General features: G+C 50.3%; 1 protein-coding gene across 10 annotated transcripts in view; it reads left to right on the forward strand.

Moving 5' to 3' along the window:
* The window catches only part of zufsp (zinc finger containing ubiquitin peptidase 1), a 63409-nt gene that overhangs the window by 29676 nt on the left and 7390 nt on the right, over nt 1-26343 (forward strand). For all 10 annotated transcript variants that reach the window (XM_030103524.1, XM_030103526.1, XM_030103525.1 and 7 more), the window contains 2 exons: nt 17913-18078; nt 23015-23175. In XM_030103524.1, coding sequence (XP_029959384.1) covers nt 17913-18078; nt 23015-23175 — 327 coding nt within the window. The remainder of the gene's footprint in view (nt 1-17912; nt 18079-23014; nt 23176-26343) is intronic.

Genomic DNA, 26343 nt, shown 5'->3' on the forward strand with positions numbered 1-26343 from the left:
CGCCCTGCTGCCTGACCCCCCCCCCGCTGCCTGACCCCGCCCCGCTACCTGACCCCCCCACTGCCTGACCCCGCCCCGCTACCTCACCCCACCCCGCTGCCTCACCCCACCCCGCTGCCTCACCCCGCCCCGCTGCCTGACCCCCCCCGCTGCCTGACCCCCCCCGCTGCCTGACCCCCCCCGCTGCCTGACCCCGCCCCGCTGCCCGACCCCCCCACCCGCTGCCTGACCCCGCCCCACTGCCTGACCCCGCCCCGCTGCCTGACCCCGCCCCGCTGCCTCACCCCGCCCCGCTGCCTGACCCCGCCCCGCTGCCTCACCCCGCCCCGCTGCCTGACCCCCCCCGCTGCCTCACCCCACCCCGCTGCCTGACCCCCCCCACTGCCTGACCCCGCCCCGCTACCCCCGCTTTCTATTGTGCCAAAGAATATGTCACAGTCATGTCAGGAAACGGCAAAAAGAGACAGTAAAAGGAAAAACCTGGCGTTAATAGGAAGGCCCCTTCTGCAGAACCAGACTCAGAGGAGACTTCCTGTAGAACCAGACTCAGAGGAGACTTCCTGCAGAACCAGGCTCAGAGGAGACTTCCTGTAGAACCAGACCCAGAGGAGACTTCCTGTAGAACCAGACTCAGAGGAGACTTCCTGTAGAACCAGACTCTGGTTTTGCAGTTTGTCCAAACAACATCTAGGAGAAACTGAGAGGAGGACCTCAGCATTCTGACTGGCTTGGGATAGGGATGGGTACCGAATTTCCGTAATTTTTTTGGTACCGACCAAATTCCCGCTGAAGTACCGAGTATCGATTCATGGGAAATCCGTCGGTACCACATTTCGCTACCTGAACGCACCTTTTTTTTTTTTTTTTTTTTTTACCCTGAACGCACCTTGACGTTATGCATCGGCAAGAGCAGAGGACACGGTGACGCGGTTACGTGGGTCCAAAATCTTCGGAGTATTTCTTTAAAGATGTGTGTATCGTATCCTATGGCTCTTGATTAAAGGTATACTGGAGGATTCTCCGCCGATTTCGTACAACATGGCCGATTTGCCATTTTTGGAGCGCTGCCATGCGCGGCTCCCTGCATGAAGACTGTGGGAGCGTGCACGTCAGCCGCATGTCAGTTTGTTTACATCCACGCAACTGGAGCGTCGTCTTTCATAGGATTAAAACACATCTGTAATCATGTCGGACTCTTCTTCCACTCATACATAAGAATACGATCCGTAAAGTAGTGTCTTATGTGTTTATGCAACAGAAACACATTAGAATGGGATAATCAGCAGGTTACCTGTCCAGCAGAAACGTCCCCACGTCCTGATCAGTCCTAAATCCCTTTGTGCTTTGAATGTCCGCCGCCTCGTAAAGGAATCTCCCAGTAAAACACGAGTTTTGCCTTCTTTTCTATGGTCTTTCTTCTCTCCTCTGCCATCTCAAACAATGTTCTTTTTTTGTGGCTGGCCGTCTTCGGAGGCAGGGTCGGGGTGGGGTTGAAATTCAGCCCGGGAGCTTCGTTTGGAGACCCGTTTTATCCGATAATATGGGGGGGGGGGGGTGTTCGTGCTTCGACTCGCAGACTGGGAGCAAATATATAATATACCGGGAGAGTGGACACGCACACGGGCCGTGAGAGCGGGCGGGGGGGGGGGGCCGCCGGTCGGAATAGACCCCACCGGCCCGGAACACACCGGCCGTTCGGGAAACCTCCCGATGGCCCCCCCGCCCCTGTTCAGAGGCGTTCACGGGATGAACAAGCCGATTCTGCGGCTTCTGCTTCTGTGATGGTCGCTCCCGCTGCATCACTTCCTAAACAATGCTCTGCGCATCGAGGCGGCGACTCGACATGATATGTCATCACGCAAAAGCGGTCCCACGTGGGGAGGTCCCACGTGGGACCGCTTTGGATTGGCATTATGACTGCCCAATTACGAGTTGGAACCATACAATTCTGATTGGTTCTGAGGATCCTCCAGTAAACCTTGAAGTGTTTGTTGACTGTAGAGGGGCCTGGTGCTGCTAATGTGAAACATTTTATACAGTTATTTAATTTGAAAGTTGTTTGTTACTGTACAGGCAGCAGGTGCAAATGTGAAACATTTCATACAGTTATTTATTTGGAGTCTATTTATTTTTATTATGTTATTTATTATTGTTATTTATTTAAATTATTTACTTTATCCCCACACACATTTTTCTCAAGTTCTATGTTGGAGTTATTTCACTTGATGTTATTGAAGCATAAATGTTCAACATTCTGAGGTTTTGTCTATTTTTTTAAATATACAAAATAACTTTAATTACCAAATGCATCCCCCCCCCCCCCCCCCCCCCCCCCAAAAAAAAAAAAAAAAGTATCGAAAACAGTTACTGAAAAATACTGGTATCGATTCGCAGGTATCGAGTATCGGTATCGTATCGATTCAGATGTGAAGGGTACCCATCCCTAGCTTGTGAACAGATTATAGGTCACTAAGATATGAAAGAGCCAGACCATACCAACATTTAAAAACCATAAGTAAAATCTTAAAATCAATTCTCTGAAGGACTGCAGTGATGTGTTCATACGGCTTTGTTCCAGCTGCAGCATTTTGCACTAACTGCACCGTTTGAAGGGAGGCCTGATTTAGCTTGACAGACGGGGAATTACAGCAATCTGGGTGCACTGTGTAAACATGTGCATCACTCTCTCAAAGTCTGTGACAGGAAGTTATGTTTTGACTTTAGCAATTAGTCTCAGCTGGAAAAAACAGTTTTTAACAACAGCACTGATCTGTTTATCCACGGTAAGACCTGGATCTAGGAACACACCCAGGTTTTTTACAAACGGCCTGCTAAAGGAAGACAACGGAGCAATAGCACTGTCCACGCCCTCAGGGAGGGTGGAATCACCTAAAACAACAATCTCAGTTTTTTGTTCATTAAGACGGAGAAAGTTCAGAGTAGGGATGCACATGGTTAACCGTTTAACCGTTAACCGATAACAGGAACTTTGACCGGTTAATACTATCGGTTAATTTATTTTTTTAAGCTCCAGCTGGAGGAGCTCTCCACAGAGCCGAGCGTCTTCCTGCAGCTGGCGTTATATTACAGATATCAATGACGGCGCTGCAGACGACTCCTTCAGTCACTGATTAATTCCAGGTGCCTTCATGTTGTACAGTACAGTAGGGGGGGGTGTGTATCTTTGTGCACATTGACGCATGTGGCACAAAACCGGCGTCACACTGAATATTATTTTTTATCTCCAGACGCCGCGGGTCGTCCAGATTCACAGTGAAATGGTTCAGTATGAAGCCGCAGCATCCAGATAAATATTAAGCTTCATCAGAACTGTTTAAAAATCAGATTTCAGAAGCTAAAACTTTATTTAGGAAATTAATCAGAACACAGATCACCAGCGCGCTCACTCTCCACATGATTTAAAAAACAACAGGAGATGATTGAAGCCTCCAGTGCTGTTAATTATATCTAAATCTTGTAGTTTTTTTTACATTTTAGATGAGAATTTGCTGTCATTGTAAATCTGCAGTTCAGCACCGGACAGCGCCGAGTCAGTCTCTCACTCGGAGCGCACATTTCCGTGTCGGAATGGTGAGACGTTTGCGTGTCGGAATAGCGGTATTTGGGAATGGTGATGTGTCTAAATGGTGGTGCATCGGAATGTCGGAGCGGCAGCATGGAGCCGCTCAGCAGGGCGTTTAAAGGTCGTCCTGCTTCGCGTGGCTTTGGAGCCTCGGCGCTCCACCGCTCCACGCTGTGCGTTCAGGCGCAGTGTTCCACACATCCTCCACAAGCTTTTCCGGCTCTACAGACTGTTTCTCTGCTCCTTTATTACAGATTATTTAGAGAAAATTAAGCACATATATTGTCAGTGCGTTATCATTTAATATTAAAGTTTATTTAGCCTTTTTTTTCTTTTTTCTGAATCGCGGGGCGGCGCCGGCGCGACTCCCTCGGCAGACCTTCTCCTCCCTCCAGACAGGCTGCTGTCTCCGTCCACGAGATGCCGTCACTTTTACTGTCATATTTTGTTTTCTGTGGCGCTCTGGCGATGCTAGGGCTGTCACGATATCAAATTTTCTCTTGACGATTATCGTGGGCCAAAAATATCACGATAACGATATTATCACGATATCAGCAAAAATTTAACTAATAATGGAACAAACATTTAGATTCATCTTTAATTTTATTTTTGTTTGTTTTCTCTCTTTTCCCAGATGAATTACATTCAGAATACCTGTCAAATGAGGCGTTGAAACATTATGAGAACAGTGACTGTACAACTGGATACCAAACTGTAGTTACACTCCACTAATTAAAATCTGATGAACTGATTAACAGAGGATCCACAGCAGAGGCGTCATTTACGTAGGGTTGGTGGGTTCTGAAAACCCTCGGGCCCTGTTGGGGTGAAGTCCTGTCCCACCACCACACTGCCCAGGATTTTTGTTTGTTTGTTTAAATCGGAGGCAGAATGAGCAGCAGCTGCTTCTCTCCAGCCAGAGGCGCCGCTACTGGCTAGGGCCCCGAGCTGAAGGGGGCCCCGAGGGACGGCTGACATCAGTCAATTTCAATGACAAATTTAAGGCGCTACACTCAACGCTGCAACGACAACGTGTCGAAAATCCCCCGCATGGGGCCCTTTCCGAGTACTCACCGGTTAGTTGCTCGAAGGGGGCCGGCGGAGAAGATGGCGGATATCAGCGACACAACTTGAAACCCCCCAGACACATTACAATGACACGTCTGGAACCTACCTAATGGGGCCCCACTGCTACCCGGCTAGCTTCAGCGTGCAGTCAGTGTTGCTAAACACACTTTCTTCGGGTTAGGATAGAGCGTCTCGCTGTCGTTGTCGGCCACCACCGACATGTTTAGTTCACTCGTAACGCTCGCTAACTGGGAGCCGCGCTAGCTAGGAGCCGTGCCGCTACCGCTGCTCTGCTGTGTTTATATGGATAGACAGGTATCATGCAGCGCACGGCGCGATCCGAAGCCAGGGACAGCGAGAGGTGCTGTGGCAAAGGAACTGGACCGAACTGGATCGGACAAGAGCACCAGAGCGTTGGCCCCTTCTCTTGGGGCGCTTTCTCCTGGGGGTGAAACAAGGTGCTCTCTGCAGGAACACTGGTATAGACCGGAGAGGTGGAGGAGGACTGAAGCCTTGTTTGTGGCCTCCACGATTGACCAGCAATTCATAGGACGCTTTGATGTTTAAAAGTGACTGGCGATCAGAAGAGCTGAAACATCATGAAAATAAAAGCTAAACATAAAAACTAGCATTAGCAGAGGGGACAGATGCATCGCTGCGAACAGTGCTGGCGCCATCTTGACTCCGCCTCCTCCAATCACCGTCAGAGGAGTCACACTCAGAGGAGACTTCTTGTAGGACCAGGCTCAGAGGAGACATCTTCTTTTGCTGCCCCTCGGAGGACACTTTTTCTATCGTCCCTGTTTGCTTCTCCGTCCCTCTGGTCTCTGCTGCTCTCTGTCTCGTCTGTTTTACTGGAGGAATCACTGGACTTGTTTTTTCGAACAAACCAAATATGAAATTGATCAGCTGGTCTCTCTACGCAATTGATATGAGTTTTTCAACAAAGAGCAGAGGAGCAGGATCCTGCCTGTCCGGACGGGACTCGGCATGCTGGGTATGTGATTGACGCCTGGGAGAAGTGGAGGGGGGTCACATGCCTGGACCCCTGTCCGTCGAGGTCATTGTGGATGATTACATTTTTCGATTCATGACGATCGGCCTGCTGCTGATTGGCCGCTGCTGCGACCTGATCCTCTGGAGGACTAAGAAGACCGCCGCCACAAAAGACGTCCAAGGGAGGACGGTCTTTTCAAATCAACGGGCAAAAGCTGAGACTGACTGTTTGTGCGAACTCTTTCGAAAGGTGGACAGTTTGGGTTATGGACGACTGAGACGCGAGTTGGACGTCCCCAGCAGCGAGAGGGTTAAACCGGCTTCTGTCTGGAAAGAGGAGAACCAGCAGAGGAAGGTCCAACGGCTCCTTCCACCAAAACAAGAGACCTTCTGATTGTGTCTGGAACCCTGGAGGACTAAACATCTCCCTGAAGACTCAAGGACCAGAATGATTGCTCTCTCTATCTTCCCTCTCTCTCTCCCAGCTGCAACCCAACTTCACCTCTGGACTGCTTCGTTTAAGGCCGTCCAGCAGCGACCATCTGAGCTGGAGCGCAGAGGGGAGGCGGGCCAAACCACCGTCTGGGTGTAGTGATCTCAAAAGAAAAAGTGGTTCCCAGTATTTGCTTCAGTAACACTACAATATTATTTGTTGGTGTTCCACAGCGTAGTGAATGTGTGGATTATAACGTGTCCACCAAAGTGTTTTGGGGTTGTTGGATTGTGTATTTGATGAGTTTGACGAGGGGGAACAAAAATACCGTCCACTTCCATTGTGTCCGTCCCGAAAACCTTCCCCGACTCACCTCTGGATAAACAACAGCTCGCCCTCACAGAAACAGTAAGTATGCTGTTCGAAATGACTGAGGAATTGAGCTAAATGAGCCAATTTGCCAAAATGTTGAAGTATCCTTTAAGTCGAGAGCTTCTCCTTTCGGCTCAGCTCCTTCTTCACCACAACAGACCGAGACAACGACCGCATCACTGACTACGTTTACATGCAGCTAAAATTTGGGTTCAGGTCAATATCTGGTTTCTGAAACATGAGGAAAACCCCGTTTACATGCTGTAACAGACAGAGAGTTACCCTGTTTACAAGTCAGCGCATTCAATCGGGATCTCCCTTTCCAAACCACGGCGCACGTCATCGTGTTCTCAAAACAAAACAGCTCTGACCGGAGAGGCTTTGTGTTGCCAGATTGGGTGGGGTTTCCGCCAAATCAAGCTTCTTTTTTGAACATGTTGGATGGGTTGATTAAATGATTATGTGTTTATGACATGTTTTTGTATCATACAAATACGGTTTTAACGTGGATTTTCAACCAAGGTGGAGATTTGGGCTGCTTTCTATGAGTTTCAGATTTTTTTACGGGCTAGATCAACAGATCTGGCAACCTCCTCCACTGGACTGCAGAGGCAGACACTGCTGCGATGATTCCGTTCTGTAGACGGAACGCAGATAGAACGGTTGTTCTGTTGTACATGATTTTTCTGCAGGCCGTACAAATCGCCGACTTTCAAAAGGAAGCATGTGCGACGTGCGCGCTCAGAATAACAGTTCGTATTGTGCGTCACGGAAGCCTCACAGAGACAAAAGTGGTGTGGTGAGTCGGATCACTGCAGCCGCTGCACCGATACGCCTGTCAATCTCACCTCCATCCGTCCCCCACTGTGAACAAGACCCCAAGATACTTAAACTCCTCCACTTGAGCCAGAGTCTCTCCACCGACCTGGAGACCACCTTCCTCCAGTCGAGGACCATGGCCTCGGATTTGGAGGTGCTGATCCTCATCCCTGTCGCTTCACACTCGGCTGCAAACCGCCCCAGTGCATGATGGTCCAGGTTCCATGAAGCCAACAGGACAACATCATCTGCAAAAAGCAGAGATGAAATCCTGTGGTCCCCGAACCGGACCCCCTCCGGCCCCTGGCTGCACCTAGAAATTATGTCCATAAAGATTATGAACAGAACCGGTGACAAAGGGGAGCCCTGCCGGAGTCCAACATGCACCGGGAACAGGTCCAATTACCTGCCAGCAATGCGGACCAGACTCCTACTCCGGTCCTACAGAGACCGGACGGCCCTTAACAAGGGGCCCCGGACTCCATATTCCCGGAGCACCCCCCACAAGACACCACAAGGGACGCGGTCGAACGCCTTCTCCAAGTCCACAAAACACATGTGGACTGGTTGGGCAAACTCCCACGAACCCTCGAGCACCCTATGGAGGGTATAGAGCTGGTCCAGTGTTCCACGACCAGGACGAAAACCGCATTGTTCCTCCTGGATCCGAGGTTCGACTATCGGTCGGATCCTCCTCTCCAGTACCCTGGAATAGAATTTCGGGGGAGCCTGAGGAGTGTGATTCCCCTACAGTTGGAGCACACCCTCCGGTCCCCCTTTTAAACAGGGGGACCACCACCCCGGTCTGCCAATCCAGAGGCACCGTCCCCGACCGCCACGCCCTGTTACAGAGACGTGTCAACCAAGACATCCATCCATCCATCCATCTTCAGCCGCTTATCCGGGGCCGGGTCGCGGGGGCAGCAGTCTCAGCAGGGATGCCCAGACTTCCCTGTCCCCAGACACTTCCTCCAGCTCTTCCGGGAGGATCCCAAGGCGTTCCCAGGCCAGCCGAGAGACATAGTCTCTCCAGCGTGTCCTGGGTCTTCCCCGGGGTCTCCTCCCGGTGGGACATGCCCGGAAAACCTCCCCAGGGAGGCGTCCAGGAGGCATCCTGAACAGATGCCCGAGCCACCTCAGCTGGCCCCTCTCGATGTGGAGGAGAAGCGGCTCTACTCTGAGCTCCTCCCTGGTGACTGAGCTCCTCACCCTATCTCTAAGGGAGCGCCCAGCCACCCTACGGAGGAAGCTCATTTCGGCCGCTTGTATCCGGGATCTTGTCCTTTCGGTCATGACCCAAAGCTCATGACCATAGGTGAGGGTGGGAACGTAGATTGACCGGTAAATCGAGAGCTTCGCCTTTCGGCTCAGCTCCTTCTTCACCACGACGGACCGATACAACGACTGCATCACGGCAGCCGCTGCACCGATCCGCCTGTCAATCTCACGCTCCATCCGTCCCCCACTCGTGAACAAGACCCCAAGATACTTAAACTCCTCCACCTGGGCTAGGGTCTCTCTACCTACCTGGAGAGGGCAAGCCACCTTGTTCCGGTCGAGGACCATGGCCTCGGATTTGGAGGTGCTGATCCTCATTCCTGTCGCTTCACACTCGGCTGCGAACCGCCCCAGTGCATGCTGTAGGTCCTGGTTCGATGAAGCCAACAGGACAACATCATCTGCAAAAAGCAGAGATGAAATCCTGTGGTCCCCGAACCGGACCCCCTCCGGCCCCTGGCTGCACCTAGAAATTCTGTCCATAAAAATGATGAACAGAACCGGTGACAAAGGGCAGCCCTGCCGGAGTCCAACATGCACCGGGAACAGGTCCGACTTACTGCCGGCAATGCGGACCAGACTCCTACTCCGGTCATACAAAGAACGGACGGCCCTTAACAGGGGGCCCCGGACTCCGTATTCCCGGAGCACCCCCCACAAGACACCACGAGGGACACGGTCGAATGCCTTCTCCAAGTCCACAAAACACATGTGGACTGGTTGGGCAAACTCCCATGAACCCTCGAGCACCCTATGGAGGGTATAGAGCTGGTCCACTGTTCCACGACCAGGACGAAAACCGCATTGTTCCTCCTGAATCCGAGGTTCGACTATCGGTCGGATCCTCCTCTCCAGTACCCTGGAATAGACTTTCCCGGGGAGGCTGAGGAGTGTGATCCCCCTATAGTTGGAGCACACCCTCCGGTCCCCCTTTTTAAACAGGGGGACCACCACCCCGGTCTGCCAGTCCAGAGGCACTGTCCCCGACTGCCACGCGATGTTGCAGAGACGTGTCAACCAAGACAGTCCCTGCACATCCAGAGACTTGAGGTACTCAGGGCGAATCTCATCCACCCCCGGTGCCTTGCCACCGAGAAGCTTACCAACCACCTCGGTGACTTCAGCTTGGGTGATGGACGAGTCCACCTCTGAGACCTCAGCCTCTGCTTCCTCCACGGAAGACGTGGCGACGGGATTGAGGAGGTCCTCGAAGTATTCCTTCCACCGTCCTGTGATATCCCCAGTTGAGGTCAGCAACTCCCCACCTCCACTGTAAACAGTGTTGGCGGAGACCTGCTTTCCCCTCCTGAGGCGCCGGACGGTTTGCCAGAATTTCTTCGAGGCTGACCGATAGTCCTCCTCCATGGCCTCCCCGAACTCCTCCCAGACCCGAGTTTTTGCCTCCACAACCGCTCGGGCTGCAGTTCGCTTGGCCTGCCGGTACCCGTCAGCTGCTTCGGGAGTCCCATGAGCCAGCAAGGCTCGATAGGACTCCTTCTTCAGCTTGACGGCAGCCCTCACCTCCGGTGTCCACCACCGGGTTCGGGGGTTGCCACCACGACAGGCACCAGAGACCTTACGACCACAGCTCCGGGCAGCTGCTTCGACAATGGAGGTGGAGAACATGGTCCACTCGGACTCAATGTCTCCAACCTCCCTCGGGACATGAGAGAAGCTCTCCCGGAGGTGGGAGTTGAAAACCATGCTGACAGAGGGTTCCACCAGACGTTCCCAACAGACCCTCACAACACGTTTGGGTCTGCCAAGTCTGTCCGGTTTTCTCCTCCGCCAGCGAATCCAACTCACCACCAGGTGGTGATCGGTCGACAGCTCTGCTCCTCTCTTCGCCCGAGTGTCCAAAACACGCGGCCGAAGGTCAGATGACATGACAACAAAGTCGATCATCGACCTCCGCCCTAGGGTGTCCTGGTGCCAAGTGCACTTATGGACACCCCTGTGCTCGAACATGGTGTTCGTTATGGACAAACTGTGACTAGCACAGAAGTCCAATAACAGAACACCACTCGGGTTCAGATCAGAGAGGCCATGCGATCCAATCACCCCCTTCCAGGTCTCACTGTCGCTGCCCACGTGGGCGTTGAAGTCCCCCAGTAGAACAATGGAGTCCCCAGTCGGAGCACTGTCTAGCACCCCTCCCAGGGACTCCAAGAAGGCCGGGTACTCTGCACTGCTGTTCGGCCCATAAGCCGAAACAACAGTGAGGCACCTATCCCCGACCCGAAGGCGCAAGGATACGACCCTCTCGTTCACTGGGGTGAACTCCAACACATGGCGGCTGAGCTGCGGGGCTATAAGCAAACCCACACCAGCCCGCCGCCTCTCACCGCGGGCAACGCCAGAGAAGTGGAGAGTCCAGCCCTTCTCGAGAGGTTGGGTTCCAGAGCCCAGGCTATGTGTGGAGGTGAGCCCGACTATATCTAGCCGGTATCTCTCAACCTCTCTTACAAGCTCGGGCTCCTTCCCCCCCAACGAGGTGACATTCCATGTCCCTAGAGCTAGTCTCTGTGTCTGAGGATCGGGTCGCCGGGCACCCTGCCGTCGGCTGCCACCCAATCCACATTGCACCCAGCCCCTACGATTCCCTCGGCGGGTGGTGGGTCCACTGGAGGGTCGGCCCACGTCGCCCCTTCGGGCTGAGCCCGGCCGGGCCCCGTGGGCAAAGGCCCGGCCACCAGGCGCTCGCTTGCGAGCCCCAACCCCAGGCCTGGCTCCAGGGTGGGGCCCCGGCTGCGCCATACCGGGCGACGTCACGGGCCTCGATTGTAATATATTCATAAGGGCTATTGACCAAGACAGTCCCTGCACATCCAGAGACTTAAGGTACTCAGGACGAATCTCGTCCACCCCATGTGTCTGTTGATTTGTATGTGGATTCTATCAGCTTTCATGTCTTCTGTACAGCCTGTCAAAGTTAGACAGATCCCCAAAGCCCAGTTTGACCAGACAACACATCCCTGAGATGGTTTCATCAGAGGCGGGGCCAGCAGGACATTTTACTGGTGACAGCACTTTAGCCAGCAGCTCACCTGGTCAGACCAGGACCGCTGAAGAGACCTGGTACTTTTCCCCTCCTTTTGCAGCAGCTCAGTCTTAGGAGTTGATCTGTTCTGCACTTTAACACAAATTTCTCTTCTTAAGGAAGAGTATCAAATGGCTTCGCCAAAATCCGGTTGACAACATTCACACTGTCTGCTATTGTGAACAGCTTGCGAGCAGCTGGAGCTGGTTGGTGACAGAAACCGCAGAGTGACCTAAACCAGTCTCCAAACACAACGCTAGTCGTTTTTCACAAACACAAAGTCTGTGAGGATCAGTGAAGCCTCCGGATCAACTCAGAACAGCAGAGTGAAAAACTTCAGAAGCGCTCTGGTGCAAGTCTTTACTTCCAGATCGCTGACTTGCTCATTTCGCTGTCAGTCAAGCTTCAGACAGATTATCCAATCAGCACGCAGAAGCTCAGCGTCCAGGCCAGCCCACTGCCCCATGGACCCCATTGAAGCTCAGTAGTCCGATGCCAAGCATTATTATCCAATGAGCGTCCAGCTTCACTGCAGTGGAACAACACACTCTAGTTTCCGCATGGACGCCCAGCATCCGGCCGGTTAAAGCGCCGTGCTGCTGTGAGGAGGAGTGAAAAAAAAGCCGAGTCAATTACCTGAGATATGTAGCTGATTCTGAATAACAGATGAACGTGTTGTAGCGCATTCAGTCAGCGAAATGTACACACAATAGTAAACAATAGTAAACAATAGTAAATATTGGACCACTTATTTTTTTGACATTTTAGGGGAAGTTGAGCTTCCCTTGCAGTCTTAGAGCAATCGCCACTAATATATATATATATATATATATATATATATATATATATATATATATATATATATATATATATATATATATATATATAAACGCTCTGTTCTCCGACCTGTCAGAGCCACTATCCAGGAGGAAACCAAGAGCCTCCATGAGTATACCCAGAAGATGGCCCCAGTGATGATCTGCTAAGTGAATGCCTCAGACACCAAAAGCCCAGTAAGGAGGAGCCAGAGGAGCTATCATGGACAGACAAAGCCCTGCATGGCATGGACCACCGACACATTGAAGAAGTGGCTGACACTGGAAAAACATCCCAGTGGCTGGAAAAGGCTGGACTGAAGGACAGCACAGAGGAACTAATCATGGCTGCACAAGAACAGGCCCTGAACACAAGATCAGTAGAGGCCGGGATCTACCACACCAAACAAGACCCCAGGTGCAGACTGTGCAAAGAAGCCCCAGAGACAGTACAGACCATCACAGCAGGGGGTCAGATGCTGGCAGGCAAGGCAGACATGGAACGGCACAACCAGGTAGTGGGCATCGTGTACAGGAACATATGTACTGAGTATGGACTGGAGGTCCCAGGGTCCAGATGGGAGACACCTCCAAAGGTGGTCCAGAACAATCGAGCCAAGATCCTGTGGGACTTCCAGATCCAGACTGACCAGCAGGTGATGGCCAATCAACCTGACATAGTGGTGGTGGATAAACAGCAGAAGACAGCTGTGGTGATAGATGTAGCAATCCCAAGTGATGGAACATCAGGAAAAAGGAGCAGAGAAGCTGGAGAAGTACCAAGGGCTGAGGGAAGAGATGGAGAGAGTGTGGGGCGTGAAGACAACAGTGATACCAGTAGTGATCGGGACACTGGGAGCAGGAACCCCCAAGCTGGGAGGATGGCTCCAGCAGAGACCAGGAACAACATCTGAGAGCTCCGTTCAGAAGAGCACAATCCTAGGACCAGCTAAGATCCTGCAGAACCTTCCAGCTCCCAGGACTCTGGTATATATGTGTGTATATATATATATATATATATATATATATATATATATATATATATATATATATATATATATATATATGTATATATATATATATGTACATATATATATATGTATATATGTTGGAGCTGGCCAACGATTAAATTTTTTAATCGCGATTAATCGCACCCAATCCTGGAGTTAATCACGATTAATCGTGATTTATAATGGCTTAAAATACCAAGTCTTTACCAAGATTGCCCCCCAACACACACACACACACACACACACACACACACACACACACACAAACACACACACACACCAATAGCAGAGCAGATGAAAAATAGAAGTTACTTATGAGCGCTCACTTCCTCAAACTCCATTCTATCTGCAAGACAGCCTAAATTCAGTCACGCCGAATTGTGCCTCATACTTACCTTTATTAAACCAGATTGTGTGTTGAAGGGAAATGTACTTTATTTTGTGTGTTTTCAGCGCCTGAAAAACGCCCAGCTGGCTGAAACGCTGCACCGACAGAACAAGCGATTTAAGTTTCACTTTCATTTTCTTCATATTTGCGCTCCTTATTTCAGTTTGTGCCTCATACCAGCCTTTTCCTCGTGATTTTTCTGATAATTCGGCCGAGCTCAAATCGGCAAATAATGAGGAATGGACCATGTTTCACCGCTAAAAGCGTGTGTGTGTGTTTTTGACGCTCAGCTGGAGCGCGGTGTGACTCTCGGGCTCGGGGCACAGAACAGATTAGATTAACGGCGACATTTTTTTCTCACGCGATAAGACTCTTGCGATAATGCAGCACGTTATCGCCGTTAACGGCCCAGCTATAACATACATTTTATATATATATATATTATACACATATATGTTAGGGAAAATATATATGTTACACGAAAAATCTGGGTTCGATACGTACCTCAGTTCTGAGGTCACGGTTCGGTTCGGTTTCGATACAGTAAGGAACAAAATGCAAAAGCTAAATGTTCTTGTTGTCCATGCTTCCCATGTCCGCCTGTCTGTGTCGGCTTTGCGGCACATCACCGATGCCAACGCTCTTCTCTGCTGCTACATTTGGGCTCAGCTGTGGACGTTCCATGCAGGCGCACTGATCCACGCATCCTCCAGAAGCTTTTCCGGCTCTCTAGACTGTTTATCTGCTCCTTTATTTCAGATTATTTATAGGAAATGAGGCTCATACGTACGTTATCATTTAGTATCAGAGTTTATTTAGCCTTTTTTGTTCTGTTTCTGAATCTCGGGGCGGCGCCTCAGCGATTAGATACTTTCACTCAGGGTGTGAACCATGGGGGGCCAGGGGGGTCTCAGCCCCCCTTGATGAGACATGACCCATTGTATCCCATTGTGGCAGTGAAACTTATAGAACGGCAGAATACATAGATTCATTTCTGACACCGTTATCTATCAGACATCCATCCTACATAAAAGATACTTACAATTTTCTGCAATGTGTGAGATGACCCCCCCTGAAAACACGATTTATGAAATTTTGGGGGGGGGCCCTAATTATTGGAAAAATGCTGTTTCCCCCACGTATTTCCTTTGATTTATTATTATTGATTTAGTATGGTCATAATCATGGATTATATGCAGAATTAGGCCAATTTTAATGGATGATTTGAGCATCACTATTTCACTTTAATAAAGATACCGACCTGCATGCAGTACTTGTCCTCACCATTGAAGCGTGGGGGCGCTATGCCTTAAGACTCACTTAAAGCAGACATGTTCCCTCCGAGGCACGCGCACCCCCCAGTGAGCCCCCCGACAGCCGGTACGGTTCCACACTGCTTCTCTTCAGTGACAGCCCTCCTCCTCCTCCTGACAGAGTCTGCTCTCTCCGTCCTCCAGCTCTTCTCTGAGTTTCTTCAGACAGAGTTGCAGCCTGTTCGCTTCAGACTCACTTTTCAAAGTTAGCGTCTGTCATGGTTTGTTTGCTGTGGCGCTCTGGCGCATGTGTGTACCGGCGCGACGTGCGCATACGCGCAACACGGTCACAAAATCTGTCCTGCGCGCGGACGTCCGTGGACAGAAGTTCATGACATGACGTCCCAGGGACCAATGCGCCAGGCGGACATGTGGAGCATGGAGGAAGCTGCTAGCAGTAGCAGTCATGGCTGCAGGTGTAGCTGCACATGCTAGCGGCAGAACGTAAACACACGCACCATCCGGCCGTGAGCGGGAAAAAAACTAACTTTGGCCCGTGAACTCACCCGGGGACAGTCCTGTACCGAACCGAACGGCCCGGACCGGAACGGTTCAATACAAATACATGTACTGTTACACCCCTAATATATATATATATATATATATATATATATATATATATATATATATATATATATATATATATATGTTAGGGCTGTCGCAGTAAACCAGTATTGACGATAATTGTGGTATTAAAAAAAATGAAATTTCAATATCGTGTTTAAAATGCGCACATGATAATATCGTAAAGAGGATCTAGTGCCACTTGAAACGTGTTGAAGTGTATTTTCTAAATCCGCTCCTGTCCTTCCGCCCTGCTTGGTCTCCCTCCTGCAGCCCCCCCCCCCCCCCCTCACATATAAACACAGCAGAGCAGCGGTAGCAGCACGGCTCCTAGCTAGCTAGCTCCCAGTTAGCGAGCGTCACGAGTGAACTAAACATGTCGGCGGTGGCCGACAACGACAGCGAGACGCTCTAACCCGAAGAAAGTGAAGTCGTGGTGTGGGAGTTCTTGGGGTTCCTAAAGGTGGAAGCGGACTAGTTTGACGACACGCCAATTTGCAAGAAATGCTGAGCTTCATAAAAATCTGCCATAAGCAGGGAATGGAATCGGAAAAAGAAAAATATCCCAGGATTGTTCAGCAGACATATCACTTGTCATTCATCAGTTACACACAAATGCTTTGTCCCTGCTATCCACAAATGATTTTGTTAATCTTGTAGTTACAGCAGATTTTGCACCCATCTGGGTAGCAGTGGGGCCCCATTAGGTAGGTTCCAGACGTGTCATTGTAATGTGTCCGGGGGGTTTCAAGTTGTGTCGCTGATATCCGCCGTCTTCTCCGCCGGCCCCCTTCGAGCAACTAACCGGTGAGTACTCGGAAAAGGGCCCCAAGCGGGGGATTTTCGACACGTTGTCGTTGCAGCGTCTAGTGTAGCGCCTTAAATTTGTCATTGAAATTGACTGATGTCAGCCGTCCCTCGGGGCCCCCTTCAGCTCGGGGCCCTAGCCAGTAGCGGCGCCTCTGGCTGGAGAGAAGCAGCTGCTGCTCATTCCGCCTCCGATTTAAACAAACAAACAAACAAACAAAAATCCTGGGCAGTGTGGTGGTGGGACAGGACTTCACCCCAACAGGGCCGAGGGTTTTCAGAACCCACCAACCCGACGTACATTACGCCTCTGCTGTGGATCCTCTGATAATCAGTTCACCAGATTTTAATTAGTGGAGTGTAACTACACTGTTGGTATGCAGCTGTACAGTCACTGTTCTCATATTGTTTCAACACCTCATTTGACAGGTATTCTGAATGTAATTCATCTGGGAAAAGAGAGAAAACAAACAAAAATAAAATTAAAGCTGAATCTGAATGTTTGTACCATTATTAGTGACATTTTTGCTGATATCGTGATAATATCGTTATCGTGACATTCTTTGCCCACGATAATCATGAAGAGAAAATTTGATATCGTGACAGCCCTATAAATACATACATGTCAGTATATCTGTTCAGTATTACCACCAGGCCTAGGATACCCCGAAACAACTGGAGTCACAGCACTTTCTGATATCACCACAAGTCTCTGTCAAATCTCAGTCTGACATTGGGCTGTGACTGAAAACTTTAAAGTTTAGTGTCTGTGAGCTGATAGTTTTCCAGGTGTCTTTTCCACATCTTTTCAAAGTCATCTGTTGAATTGATGGCATAACTTCGATGGCACTTAGCAATAACCAAGGACTTGAACCTACAGCCTTCTCATTTTGAAATGCAACATCTTTTATTTGAATCATTTCTTCCTCAGTATCTTGGGTAACACTTTACTTGAAGCACCCCTGTATAACACATTATAAGTACATTATAGCATAAGCTATAAATATATATAACATCAGGCCCTAGCCCTAGCCCTATGCTGTATAGTGGCTTATAAAGCATTGTGATCATTTATGAGTGTTTATAACTATAGTTATACAGTGCTATAATGTACTTATAATGTGTTATACAGGGGTGCTTCAAGTAAAGTGTTACCGTATCTTGTTGAAGATGAGTTAATCCAGTAGAGAGCTACATATGCAGCTGTGCCAACTTTATATTGCTTTACATCACTGTCTTTTTAGCAGTTTGTTCCATTTGAGGATTCAGGAAGCAGCAGGCAGTTGTTTTAATGTAGTTTTAAATGTAAACTTTTAGCCCATTATTGTAGTTTGGTTGAATGTCCCTCATTGGCCACAGAATTGCGAGGCTGGCCTTCCTCGTTTTTCTGCTCTCGGACATACTTTGGACGTTCTTTCCGTTACAGAGAAGTTGGTGCCAAGTATTCCAAGGCTGCAGCGTATGATCGAGGAGGCTTGGAAAGAAGGACTGGACCCACAAGGAGCATCCCACTTCGACCAGCGGCTGCAGGGAACAGCGTCCTGGATCGGAGCCACAGAGATCTACGTCCTGCTGACCTCTCTGAGAATCAGGTCAGGTATTTGGACATTTCTCCTGGTGCACAGAAACACACATCCTCGCCCTGCGCTGTGTAACACCACAAGCCAGCCATTAAGGATGGCGCCATGGTTGACAGACTGCACCTTCACAGCCTTCTAGTGTCAGAACCAGAATGTGGTTTATTGGGGGTGATGGGGGCCGGGGGGGGCACTTAGACCTTGTTCTTGAGGCTTGTGGCAGATGGAAAGAAACTGTTCTTGTGTCATGGACGGATGGACAGATAGACAGACAGATCTTTGTTGTCACTATCAACACTTGTTAGGCAACAGTGTTTGTACAGTGAAACGTTGTTTGGCATCCTCTATGGCAGCCTGTACAGGCAGTATAAAAACATATACAAACTAAAACAAAGAGCGGAGGAGGTCTTTATGCACAGGCACCAGATTCTGAAAACTGTCCAGAGCATGCGCCCACAGTAACAGTAGCTGTGCGAGCAAAAGTCCAGCGCGCACACACACAAAGTGGCTCTGCAGCATCTGGGGACACACGAGACAAACAAACATGAAATGGCTGCACAACAAAGAGCAAACGCACACATGAGTGAATGAGCACATACACAGATGGGTAAAGTGGCTCTGTGCTACGCAAACGCCCAAAAACAAGATCGGGCCGGGTTGAAGGACGGGCTGGGGGTGTTGGAGGCAGTGGAGTGGGGGCGGGGTGCGGGGGGCAGAAGGCTGGGGGGGGGTGGTGGTGGGGCAGTGGCTTTCACAGCTTGGAGGTAGAAGCTGTTTCTGAGTCTGTGCGGTATCTCTGTCCTGAGGGGAGGGGGGACAGGAGGTGGTCTGGGTGTGTGGGTCCCCCTCCATGCTGGAGGCCTTCTTCTGGATGCGGCTAGTGAAGGTGCCCTGGAGGGGGGGTAGTGTGGCCCCGATGGTCTTCTCGGCTGCTCTGACGACCCGCTGAAGGTTCCGTCTGTCCTCCGCTGTGCAGCTGCTGCACCCTGCTGTGCAGCAGGACAGGAGGCTCTCCAGGGGGGCAGGCCAGTCTGCTTCAGCTTCCTGAGGAAGTCCGTCTCTGCCCTCTCTACTTCCTCTCCTGATGCAGAGGGCGGGGTGCTCCGTGCCAGTGGTCCTCCTAAAATCCACCATCAGTTCCTTGGTTTTGCTGGAGTTCAGGTCCAGATTGTCATTGTGACACCATGGTACCAGGAGCTGGACCTCCTCCCTGTAGGCCGTCTGCGTTGTCTGCCGTGAGTCCTACGACGGTGGTCATCAGCGAACTGGGCGACGGTGCTGGTGGAGCGGACGGGGACGAGGGAGTACAGGAGGGGGCTGAGGACACGTCCCTGTGGTGTCCCGGTGTTCAGGATGAGGGTGGAGGATGTGCGGCCCCCCATCCTGACATGCTGCGGTACCCATGCTCTCAGTGAGCCGCCCAGGGTGCTCAGGTTGTGGACCAGTTTGTGGGACACAGCAGTGTTAAAGGCCGAGCTGAAGTCCACAACCAGCAGCCTTACATACGGGTTCCTGTGGTCCAGGTGAGTCGGGGCTGGGTGGACAGTTGTGATCACAGCGTCTTCTGTTGACCGGTCTGCCTGATGAGCAGACTGGTGTTGCCGGATATGCCGGAGCACAGCGGCTGAGTCTCTGGCTGCTACTGCTGTGCGCCGCTATATCCTTCCACGGGGCACAGCGCAGGCAGTGCCACACTCAGCACAGAAGCTGATGTGTCCTCCGGGTCTGTGCCCTCAGCAAAAACCTCCCAGTCTGTAGTGTTGAAGCAGTCCAGCAGGCTGAAGTGGCTCCTCAGTCCCACTCTGACTGTCTGGAGGTTGGCTTCTCTCTGCACATGAGGGGCTTGTATGCTGGAGTCAGGGCCAGATGAGGCAGTGGTCCGGCTCTGTGGGCCAGGGATCTGGCAGTAGACCTGGTCCTGTGTGTGTGTGTGTGCGTGCGTGCGTGCGTGCGTGCGCACGCTAACTGTTCGATGGTTCAGTTTTTGCTATTTTTTGTTTTTATGAGTGTTTTTACTGTTCAGTACTTTGAATTGTTTTTTATGAATATGAAAAGTGCTCTACAAATAAAGTTTGATTGATTGATTGATTGATTGATTGATTGATAGGGGTTATCTCTTACCCCCGATGCACACTGGATGCGGTCCGGCTGCAGTCCGGCTCCGGTCCGGCTCCGGTCCGGCTCCGGTCCGGTACACCGCAGCACTGTGATTCACACCGCCTGCAGTGTCTCTGCAGTCCGCTGGAGGAGGTTGCCAGATTTGTCGTTATCCCAGTAGACAATTTGAAACTCGTTGTACTCAATAGAAAGCAGCCCAAACCGCCATCTCGGTTGAAAATGCAGGTTAAAACTGTATTTTTATAATAACAAACACGTCATGAACACATAATCATTTCATTGACCCGTCCGACGTGTTCAAAAAAGACGCTTGATTTGCCAGAAACCCGCCCAATCTGGCAACACAGAGCTGCTCCGGTCACAGAGCTGTTTTGAGCCATTTTGGAGTCATTTAGCTTTTCAGCAGTGACGAAGTACAAAACCGTTCATTCTTCTAAAGCGTATAATGACTACTAGGGCTGGACGATTATGGCAAAAATAATAATCACGATTATGTTGATAGATATTGAAATCACGATTAATAACCATGATTATTCATAATTCCAAAACTTGAGTATTTATTAAACTACAACTTGAAAGAACAATCAAAAATAAACTTATAAAAAATTAATATCTTAAATAATATCAATAAAACAAATAAAAATAAATACCCAATCTGCATGCATTTCTATAAAACTTGCAAAAATAGCAATATGCAAAATACACTAATAACTCAGTCAGAAACACAGCCTGAAAATATTCTTTGAACTCTCTCAAAAACTTTTTTAAATAACAAAAGAGGGGTTGGCTGCATAGTTAAACACTCCCTGTAGTTAACTTCCTACAGGTTTTTGGCGAGGAAGACGAGTCTGTTCACTTGGTCTGGCTTCAGCGACTAACATGACAACATTTCCACCTGTGCTGAAAACCCGCTCTGATGCAGCACTTGTGGCAGGATGCTGGATGTCCGACGACTTGAAGCCAAAATTCTTCCAGATGACTGAAGTAGTCCGACCTTTCTTGTCCACTAAAGGCTCCTTTTCTGCCATGTTTGTAAACCTTCCTTCACGTGCTGCTGATAGAGCCCTGGCTGCGGCTGCGTGCACAAGGTGCATTCATGGTACTATGGCAGCGTAGGAAATTACATACACGCCGCGCCGTGCGGCTAATTAATCGTTTTTCTCCGATTATAAAACTTTTATGATCGTGAGTAACCAAAATCGAAATCAAGATTAAAATTCAATTAATCGTCCAGCCTTAATGACTACATCACGTTGTTTGTTTTGTATTCTACTAGAAGAAGTAGAAAAAATAAAATATTAAGGCAAAAACACGACACAGATTTTATTTTGGAACACGTATCGTGTTTCCTTCCGGCGCCCGACTTGCTTCTGTCTGTTTGACGCGGTAGGGCGGCAGCATCCGGAAAAATTGGATCTTTGCGGAAAGAGACCGGAGCTCCGCAGAGGCTCCGGAGCCGGACCGGAGCCGGACCGGAGCCGGACCGCGGCCGGACCGCGGCCGGACCGCGGCCGGACCGCGGCCAGACCGGAGCCGGACCGGAGCCGGACCGGAGCCGGACTGCGGCCGGACCGCGGCCGGACCGCGGCCGGTGTGCATCACAGCATTGATTTTAATGACTACGGATTAGCCGCGGTGTCCGGACCGGAGCCGTTCCGCAGCCGGACCGCATCCAGTGTGCATCGGGGTTAGCCTAGCAGCTAGTCCACCCCTCTGGCCCCGTTCTTGTTTTCTCTGGAGCCGCTGTCTGCGCCGCTGCAGCGGTGGGGGAACGACGGTAGCTCCCACGGGTAGCGCCGTGTCTCTGGAGGTAAATAGTCCCAGTTATTGATTGTCGACAAAAAGTGCAAGCAGGTCGCTCTGCTGTACCATAGTCCCATAGACAGGTGAAAACGAACAAAAAGTACTATCTTGCACTTGTAGATGGACTCATCTCCATCAGTGATAGAGTCCTCAGACCTTCTGTGGTCAATCAATCAATCAATCAATGTATTTTTGTACAGCCCAGTATCACAACAACAGCTGCCTCAGAGGCTTCAAGATGTTACATTGGTTGGTAAAAATAAAAACAGTGAATAAGCATAATGTTAATATGTCAAATTCACAGTAATGAGACAAAACGAAGCAACCACCGCCTTAGACCCTCACATCCGGCAAGAAAAAACTCCAAAAACCCAGTGGGAGAAGAAGAGATCTTGGGGAGAACCACAGTATGGAGGGATCCCTCTCCCAGGGACGGACAGCTTTGGCAACAGCTAGCATGAGACAATAAGAAGTAAAGCCTAGGACTATGTGGTCTGGTTCTATATAGATTCCTCGGACCTTCTGTGGTCTGGTTGTGGTGGTCCTGTTTGAACTGGAGTCTAATCTCCCTGTCGGGACACCCACTGTGGCCTTTGCCAACTGTTGAAAAGCTGCTCGGTGCTCTCCTGCACACTGCAGGGAGGAGCCAGAGGTCTTTGAGGTCTGGTCATCTTTCGATCATCTCCATACAGCCTTGGACCTGCTTCTGTCCCAGAGAACTGCTGTTCACTGCAGATCTTCTCTGGTTCTCTCCATTCTCTAAAAAGTCTGGGAATGGCTGGTGTGAAGATCGAGGAGATCAAATAATCAAACCAACAACACTGACAGTTCAGAGTCACTGAATTAACATTTCTTCATCATCTCCATGCTCAGCTGAAGCTTCATCAGCTCATCTTTAACATGTCTACATGCAGAAACACTCTGGATATTTGTGTTCACAAGTATTTGAACAGATGTGCTGAATATTTACTGTAGAAAAGTCATTAAGTACATTAAGGTGCTTCAGTGTGGAACTTGTGTGTGTTTCCAGTGCCCGAATCATTGACTTCCACCAGCCGACTGGACCTGGAGGCACACACCCTGCCCTGTTTGAGTGGGTGAAGCAGTACTTCATTCAGCCCTGCAGGAGCAGCAGACTTCAGCCCCGACTCATCCAGACGTCCCTGCCTCCTCTTTACCTGCAGCACCAAGGTGCATTCCCTCATCCATCACTTCTCACACAAGACCGTGGATGTGCAGTGTGTGGTAAAACAGTTGGTTCTGGTCTCCCTCTGTCCAGTTGGTTCTGGTCTCCCTCTGTCCAGTTGGTTCTGGTCTCTCTCTGTCCAGTTGGTTCTGGTCTCCCTCTGTCCAGTTGGTTCTGGTCTCTCTCTGTCCAGTTGGTTCTGGTCTCCCTCTGTCCAGTTGGTTCTGGTCTCCCTCTGTCCAGTTGGTTCTGGTCTCTCTCTGTCCAGTTGGTTCTGGTCTCCCTCTGTCCAGTTGGTTCTGGTCTCCCTCTGTCCAGTTGGTTCTGGTCTCCCTCTGTCCAGTTGGTTCTGGTCTCCCTCTGTCCAGTTGGTTCTGGTCTCCCTCTGTCCAGTTGGTTCTGGTCTCTCTCTGTCCAGTTGGTTCTGGTCTCCCTCTGTCCAGTTGGTTCTGGTCTCCCTCTGTCCAGTTGGTTCTGGTCTCCCTCTGTCCAGTTGGTTCTGGTCTCCCTCTGTCCAGTTGGTTCTGGTCTCCCTCTGTCCAGTTGGTTCTGGTCTCTCTCTGTCCAGTTGGTTCTGGTCTCCCTCTGTCCAGTTGGTTCTGGTCTCTCTCTGTCCAGTTGGTTCTGGTCTCTCTCTGTCCAGTTGGTTCTGGTCTCCCTCTGTCCAGTTGGTTCTGGTCTCTCTCTGTCCAGTTGGTTCTGGTCTCCCTCTGTCCAGTTGGTTCTGGTCTCTCTCTGTCCAGTTGGTTCTGGTCTCTCTCTGTCCAGTTGGTTCTGGTCTCCCTCTGTCCAGTTGGTTCTGGTCTCTCTCTGTCCAGTTGGTTCTGGTCTACCTCTGTCCAGTTGGTTCTGGTCTCTCTCTGTCCAGTTGGTTCTGGTCTCCCTCTGTCCAGTTGGTTCTGGTCTCCCTCTGTCCAGTTGGTTCTGGTCTCTCTCTGTCCAGTTGGTTCTGGTCTCTCTCTGTCCAGTTGGTTCTGGTCTCTCTCTGTCCAGTTGGTTCTGGTCTCCCTCTGTCCAGTTGGTTCTGGTCTCCCTCTGTCCAGTTGGTTCTGGTCTCTCTCTGTCCAGTTGGTTCTCTTCTCCCTCTGTCCAGTTGGTTCTGGTCTCCCTCTGTCCAGTTGGTTCTGGTCTCTCTCTGTCCAGTTGGTTCTGGTCTCCCTCTGTCCAGTTGGTTCTGGTCTCTCTCTGTCCAGTTGGTTCTGGTCTCCCTCTGTCCAGTTGGTTCTGGTCTCTCTCTGTCCAGTTGGTTCTGGTCTCCCTCTGTCCAGTTGGTTCTGGTCTCTCTCTGTCCAGTTGGTTCTGGTCTCTCTCTGTCCAGTTGGTTCTGGTCTCCCTCTGTCCAGTTGGTTCTGGTCTCCCTCTGTCCAGTTGGTTCTGGTCTCTCTCTGTCCAGTTGGTTCTGGTCTCTCTCTGTCCAGTTGGTTCTGGTCTCTCTCTGTCCAGTTGGTTCTGGTCTCTCTCTGTCCAGTTGGTTCTGGTCTCTCTCTGTCCAGTTGGTTCTGGTCTCTCTCTGTCCAGTTGGTTCTGGTCTCTCTCTGTCTGGTTGAATCAGACAAATCCCTCCCAGTTAGCCTCTAACACTGGGAAGATCAGACCAAACTTCATCAGATATGGCGTCTTTCCACCTCCCCTCCTCTGCTCTACTCGGCTCGGCTCGGCTCGGTTCTAACCCGCTTCTGGGCGTCTCTATCAGCCCACTTTACCGTGACCCGGGTAGGTTTTTTTAATCCCTCCTCCACTGGGGGGCTAGTCGGGCTGAGTCGGGCTGGAAATGTGACGTCAAACTAGGGCTGCAGCTATCGATTATTTTAGTAATCGATTAAACTATCGATTCATTTGGTCGATTAATCGGATACAATATATTTTATATATACATATATATTTTAAACATTTCTTTTTATTTTATTTTGGCAAGCATAAAACTCACCACGGACAAAAAAATGAACTACGAGTACGAGGGGGGACCCAAAAGTTTCCGGACTGATTCTATTAATAAAAAAATACAATGAATTTCCGACTTTGGCCACTAGATGTCGCTACAGGATAGCCTCATGCATAACTGTGCCAGGTTTGGTCTTCCCCCGTGATGCGGTCAGCTGACAGTCACTGTTTGTGTTGACAGAGTGACACCCCGCTCTTCGGTTTTTCAAGATGGCGGATATCCACGGATATGCGCTCTGTCAAAACATTTTGTTTTTTTATTGGGAGAAACACTCACCATGTTGCAGACATTCTTCAAGAAGGACTCTTAGGGTGTCTGAGTGGTTTGGCCCTTTTATACCCCTTTCCCACTGCCCAAAAAACCCGTTTAAACCCGCTAAGTCATGGCAGTGGGAAAAGGTTTGACCCGGGATTTCGACCCGGGTCGTTCACCCTGCAATCGACCCGGTAAATTCCCGGGTCAGCTTTCTACTGGCTTTTAGTGGGAGGGACACATCCGGGAACTTACATGATGACGTCGACGCAGCGCGGCTACGTTCGCGCGCTAGTTGTTGTTTCTGGACACAGCGTGAGATTTCTTTCGTCAAGATGACCCAGCACTGCAGGACAGCAAGACCAGAGAGCTTCTCCTGATCCATGAGGAAGAGGAGATACCTACAGGTAACAGGGACTGTTTTCCGCTGCATTGTTTACTTTCGTTTTGCTCCGTCACGCTGATGATGTCATCAACGTGGGACACCATCAGTGCGGGAAAACGCAGCGACGCGGCTCGCCAGCAGGAGGTGAGACACGAGTCTGCAGGTGGTGGGAAAGGAGTCTAAAAAGGCGATAGTTAGCGGGTCGCAGACACGGGTCGACGCGCTAGTTGCAGTGGGAAAGGGGTATAAGAGTAATCAGATTACATCACGAAGACCAGGCACGCAGAGGACAACAATCCACTTCCAGAACAGAGGAAAACGTCACAAAAACTGAAGAAGACGTCCTGGTAGATCCACGCAGGACTTTTGATGACATTGCAGAACTGATGGGAGTGTTGTAGAGATCCAGACTGATCATCCTCAGGCGGTTATTAGAAGCAGTGAGACGAAGGCACCCGGAAATGTCCTCATCATAGCAGACAGCAGACCACAGGACGCCCCGTTACGCACAGAAATAGCACCAGATGTGCGTAAAGCATATTTTTGGACTAAAACCGTGACCAGCCAGCCTCCCCACCGCCATATTCCCCTGAT

Source organism: Salarias fasciatus, chromosome 11 (genome assembly GCF_902148845.1).
Source record: "Salarias fasciatus chromosome 11, fSalaFa1.1, whole genome shotgun sequence".
NCBI classification, from domain to species: domain Eukaryota; kingdom Metazoa; phylum Chordata; class Actinopteri; order Blenniiformes; family Blenniidae; genus Salarias; species Salarias fasciatus.